This window comes from Pyxicephalus adspersus, chromosome 5 (genome assembly GCF_032062135.1).
Source record: "Pyxicephalus adspersus chromosome 5, UCB_Pads_2.0, whole genome shotgun sequence".
In the NCBI taxonomy this organism is placed as follows: Eukaryota; Metazoa; Chordata; class Amphibia; order Anura; family Pyxicephalidae; genus Pyxicephalus; species Pyxicephalus adspersus.
In genome coordinates this window covers 147,481,309-147,486,739 of record NC_092862.1, presented here as the reverse complement: position 1 = coordinate 147,486,739, position 5,431 = coordinate 147,481,309, and the positions used below count along the sequence as shown (strand labels likewise).

At 53.1% G+C, this 5,431-nt stretch overlaps 1 protein-coding gene across 4 annotated transcripts; it reads left to right on the top strand.

Moving 5' to 3' along the window:
• The first annotated feature begins 754 nt into the window (after nucleotides 1-754).
• Nucleotides 755-4,782, top strand: LOC140331802 (uncharacterized). Of its 4 annotated transcripts, XR_011920979.1 has the most exons (6): nucleotides 755-929; nucleotides 1,666-1,792; nucleotides 1,945-2,040; nucleotides 2,696-2,779; nucleotides 3,109-4,498; nucleotides 4,561-4,782. XR_011920979.1 is itself a non-coding variant. In XM_072413104.1 (5 exons), the coding sequence occupies exons 1-5, from the start codon at nucleotides 831-833 to the stop codon at nucleotides 4,284-4,286; spliced, it is 1,584 nt and encodes a 527-aa protein (XP_072269205.1). In that variant the 5' UTR covers nucleotides 755-830; the 3' UTR covers nucleotides 4,287-4,782. The 4 variants fall into 4 exon arrangements, 3 of the variants coding, with proteins under 3 accessions (XP_072269205.1, XP_072269208.1, XP_072269207.1); XM_072413104.1 differs by having other exon boundaries at nucleotides 3,109-4,782; XM_072413107.1 differs by having other exon boundaries at nucleotides 906-925; nucleotides 3,109-4,782.
• Nucleotides 4,783-5,431: the final 649 nt, after the last annotated feature.

Sequence of the window (5,431 nt, the reverse complement as noted above, 5' to 3'; positions counted from 1 at the left end):
CTCTAAGCAGGGCTCCCTGGCACGAGGAAGGGGCCTCATTTATTATTTTATATAGAAGGGTAGATAACCCTTTGTTTTGGGGTTTTTTTTCACAAGCCCCTCCCCTTCTGTCATTAGTGCAGCGGCGGTAGAGACTGAATGTGAGCGCAGATCCTCCTGGTATACGCACGCCATGAACCCCAGGAGGCTCCGAGAACCCGGGGGGGACTTTTCTGTTCTTAAAAGAAAGATGGCAATCTCACACATGCGCAGTACAATTATCCTTTTATTTTTACTTTAGTTCCACTTTAATGAGAACAGATCCCTAATTCTTATTAGGATTTTATGTTTGAGACCCCGTATCTGGCAACGTGTTATGTTCAGGGGGCTAAAATAAAGTTTCCTATCAGCTCCTTAGGTCCCCTGTGTACCCTGAAAATTTCACGCTTGTATAACAATAGGTGTGGGAGATATGAAGGTTTATACATGGGGATAATGGCAGCAGCATGGACACAGACACAGCTCTCATGCTGTATGAGGGGCGGGGTTATCTCTCAAGAAAATGCGGGCGGGGCATAGCGGATATCCGATGTCAATAGGACACCCCCACTCGCGCGGAGCTCACACTGAAACAGAATCCCATTGAAAAAGATAGAAGATGCGCGCGCAGACAGAGAAGAAACGGCCGATCGTGACGTCGTTGTACACGCCCAATCAGCTGGTAGTACGCATTCCGAGGGTAGGATTGTTTCATAGGATATCGGGAAAGAGGAGGAGGGAGGGGTGATGTAAGTAAATGGGAGGTCATGTGATCAGCTCTTACTGCGGAGCGATCTGAGGTGAAGTGTGACATGCGCAGTACAATTGCTGGTGCGCTTCTCGGGGATAGGACGCTGAATAACTGGCAGAGGAACGACAGCAAGGTTGGGACGTGTCCCGACAAAAAGTGGGTGTGTGTACTGTGTCTGTAGTGAGTATAATTGGCTAATCGCACGTGTTGGGCGGGTCAGTGGGCGGGCTGGAAGTTGTTATGTCCTTCCTCATTATCCCAGAATCCCTTTGGCGTTCCGTTCTGTCAGTGTGCGGAAAAGAAGAAGCCCCGCCCACAGGATAGTTACCGCTCCCGTCATTGAGGGGCCCTCAGGTAGGTGAAGCTGTAACGGGAAGAAGCCGTGTATATTGTCTGCAACCGGGAACATCCACATATTCCCCCAGGGGATGGCAATAACCATACATCTTCCCCTAGGAATGGAAACGCCACCCCCCCCCCCCCCCCATCTGCCCCTAGGGATGGAAATGCCCCCCCCCCCCACATCTGGCCCTAGGCATGGAAAAAAAACCACATCTGCCCCTGGGATGGAAATGACCCCCACATCTGCCCCTGTGGATGGAAATGACCCCCACATCTGCCCCTGTGAATGGAAACGACCCCCACATCTGCCCCTGTGGATGGAAATGACCCCCACATCGGACCCTGTGGATGGAAATGACCCCCACATCTGCCCCTGTGGATGGAAATGACCCCCACATCGGACCCTGTGGATGGAAATGACCCCCACATTTGCCCCCTGGGATGGAAATGACCCCCACATTTGCCCCCTGGGATGGAAATGACCCCCACATCTGCCACCTCAGATGGAAATGCCCCCGTGGCAGCCCCAGGCCAATATGCGTTGTGTCTTGCAGATGGCGGTGAGCTTCGAGGAGGTGGCCGTATTCTTCTCGGAGGAGGAATGGGAATCTCTACAGGAATGGCAGCGCCGGCTCTACGAGGAGGTGATGGCGGACAATGCGGAGCTGGTGACCTCCCTGGGTAAGTCATTACTGTATAGCGCCATCATCTGGTGTGGCATTGTACAGAAGAGAGACAAAACAAATTAATGGAAATATTCCTAATCTACCAATCATTCTCCAATCATCTCCTCTGATTTCTGCTGACCCTTCTGGGGCACCATGTCTCCCCAGGTCTTCTCATTCAGGGGCTCAGCTGGTCCAAGAGGGTGCCAGAGGAAAGACCCCAACTGATCAAACTACGGGAAACTCCACCAAAACTTCATGATGGTAAGACATGGAGGACTAGAGTGATGGATGCAGAGATTGGGCAGAGATCAGGACGGGAGTATAGGGGTAGATGGAAGGAGGATTGATGGGGATATTGGGGTAGATGGAAGGAGGATTGATGGGGATATTGGGGTAGATAGGAAGGAGGATTGATGGGGATATTGGGGTAGATGGAAGGAGGATTGATGGGGATATTGGGGTAGATAGAAGGAGGATTGATGGGGATATTGGGGTAGATAGAAGGAGGATTGATGAGGATATTGGGGTAGATGGAGGGGGGTAGATGGGGATATTGGGGTAGATGGAGGGAGATCTGCATGGGGATATTGGGGTAGATGGAAGGAGGATTGATGGGGATATTGGGGTAGATGGAGGGAGATCTGGATGGGGATATTGGGGTAGATGGAGGGCGATCTGGATGGGGATATTGGGGTAGATGGAGGGGGTGGATGGGGATATTGGGGTAGATGGAAGGAGGATTGATGGGGATATTGGGGTAGATGGAAGGAGGATTGATGGGGATATTGGGGTAGATGGAAGGAGATCTGTATGGGGATATTGGGGTAGATGATGGATGGGACCCCTGGGGTGAGAGTTGTAACCATTGAGCCACCATGATGTCCACATTATAAATAGTTTACTTCCTTCATTGCAGGTGTCCCCAACTGCAATATAACCATAAAGGAGGAGAAGGAAGAGCGCTCTCCGGTGTCCGTACTGCAGGCTTACAGCTATATCGGTAAGGGACAGGAAGGGCTGTGGGCGTGGCCTCCTGGACTCTTCTGTCAGAGGGGGTAATCTGCCCCATGTCCCTGGTGTATAGTGCTAGGGGACCCCCCATATATCCTCATTCTGATCATAATCTTCATCGCCCACCCCATCCTGATCCCCATTCTTTCCCGATCCTCATTCTTTCCCTCATCCCGATCCCCATTCTTTCCCTCATCCCCATCCCCATTCTTTCCCGATCCCCATTCTTTCCATTACCCTATTTTGTTTAGATGTTAGATCTCTTGGCAATGTTTGTCCTCCCATCTCTGATCATTGATGATTGTTTGTGTGTGGCAGGGACAGATATCCGGATTCTTCATGATTCTCGCCTGTCATCTCCTCGTCTCCTCGGCACTCCGTGTCCCCAATCCCCGAGCTCCATGGATCGGCCATATTCCTGTGCTGACTGTCACCGGAGCTTCAATCGCAAATCTCACCTTTCCAGCCACCAGCGAACGCACGGCGGGGAGCGGCCCTACCCCTGTGAGGTTTGCGGGAAGAGCTTCCATTACCGCCACCACCTGGTCGGCCACAAGAGGATTCACACGGGTGAGAAGTTGTATTCCTGTGAATATTGCGGCATCACATTTAATCATAAAGGGAATTACCACACTCACACCCGGCTCCACACAGGTGAGCGTCCCTTCTCCTGCGACCTCTGCGGGAAAAGCTTTAACCGCAAAGCTGATCTGATCACACACAGCCGCATTCATACCGGGGAACGGCCTTTCACCTGCTCAGACTGTAACAAAAGCTTCAGCCGCAAACAACACCTGGTGATTCACCGCCGTCGACACACTGGAGAGACCCCCTTCCCATGTGATCAGTGCGATCAAAGCTACGCCCACCACAAGGCGCTAATGAGGCACCAGGAAGCTGTTCACAATGCGGAGAGGCCCCACAGCTGTGCCCAATGTGGGAAGAGCTTTGCCTGCCATTCTCACCTCCTTACTCATCAGCGAGTTCACCAAAATGGCAACGTGGGAATAGAAAAGCCGTTTTCCTGCGATCGGTGTCCTCGGAGCTTTGTAGCGCAGCCCAATCTGCAGGCCCATCAAAAGAGACACAACAGAGGGCCGGGGGAGCGCCCGTTCTCCTGCAGCCACTGCGGGAAGGGATTCACCAGCCGCCAGTACCTCAGCCGCCACGAAAGGATTCACACCGGGGAACGTCCCTTCCGCTGTAACGTGTGCGGAGACAGCTTTATCCAGAAACCCAACCTGGAGAGACACAAAGGTATTCATAGCGGGAAGCGCCCCTTCCCCTGCACCGTGTGTGGTGGCAGCTTCTACAAGAAACACAACCTGGTGCGACACCAGCGCATTCACACCGGCGAACGCTTACACTTCAGCTGCAAAGTGTCGCATCCGGCAATGGCTCGTCAGGGAGGAAAAGACGGTTGTCAGAGTGGGATGGAGCCACTGGAAAATCCATGTAAAAATGTCTGCTGTAACCGCACTCGGTCACAACAATAAGGACAGCCAGTGAATCTGGGAACAGCATGACTGCCAGAGCCTGAGCATTTCCAGGGGAGGCTGCCAGGTGATCATGTGACATGAGGCCGCATGGAACGAAAAAAGGAAGCCCTGCGGGGGTGGGATGGGAGTTTAGAGAATGAGGGCAGCCTGATGAAGGAGAGGTTGGCACATGGGATGCACGCAGGGGAATAATGGGGCTCGCACATGAGGTGCACGCGGGGGATTGGTGGGCCTCGCGAGACGCACGCGGGGGATTGGTGGGCCTCGCGAGACGCACGCGGGGGATTGGTGGGCCTCGCGAGACGCACGCGGGGGATTGGTCGGTACAGTCAGTGATGTGGGTAGAATTCTTCTGTATTACGCATTTTGTTTTGTATATCTGTGTACTGGGTGCAGTAAATATCTTCTTCCATGTGTACAGAATTGCCATTGTTACCACCATGGATGGTGGGATTCTCTGTGAAATAAATGGCTCAGGTTGTGTTACGATAAATCGTGTCTTCTTTATGGGATCACTGACATAACACTCCAAACAATCCCATCATCAGCCAATCGGAGGCAGGGAGCAGCAGAAGATGATCACGGGGGGAGGGAGAGGGTATCTGCTAATGTATGAGGACATGGGAACCAGTAAGAGCTCAATGCTTCATAGGACACAGGAAGGTGAATGGTGATTGGTTGGGGCATCCTATTGCTCCAGTGTTAGTGGGAACTACCGGCACCGTCATACCGATTGTTCAATGAAATCTACCATCGGCCATAAACTCTGACAATCAGATTGTGTTGTCCGTTCTGTGACTCCCTAGTGCAGCTCCCACACGCAACCCCCACCGGAACCCCAGAACCAAATTATGAGGAGGGGGGAGATCCAATAATGAGAGGAGACAAAAAGCCCCAGTGATAGCACACCAGGGAAACAATGGTCCTGTTCACCCGTAGGGTCAGGGGGCAGCTGGCAGTGGTTTCGGTTTCCCCCAGGGTCGGGGGGGGCTGGCAGTGGTCATGGTCACCTGCATGGTCATGGGGGAGCTGGTGGTGGTTGTGGTTTCCCGCAGGGTCAGGGGGGAGCTGGCGGTGGTTGTGGTCTCCCGCAGGGTCAGGGGGGAGCTGGCGGTGGTTGTGGTCTCCCGCAGGGTCAGGGG

What these genes read in the sequence shown, in the direction of transcription:
- LOC140331802 (XM_072413104.1), top strand. Translation starts at nt 831, where the DNA reads ATGCGCAGTACAATTGCTGGTGCGCTTCTCGGGGATAGGACGCTGAAT. An exon ending in CGTGTCCCGACAAAAAGTGG is followed by an intron (nt 930 to 1,665) that starts GTGTGTGTACTG and finishes TGTGTCTTGCAG; the next exon opens with ATGGCGGTGAGCTTCGAGGA. An exon ending in GCAGGCTTACAGCTATATCG is followed by an intron (nt 2,780 to 3,108) that starts GTAAGGGACAGG and finishes TGTGTGTGGCAG; the next exon opens with GGACAGATATCCGGATTCTT.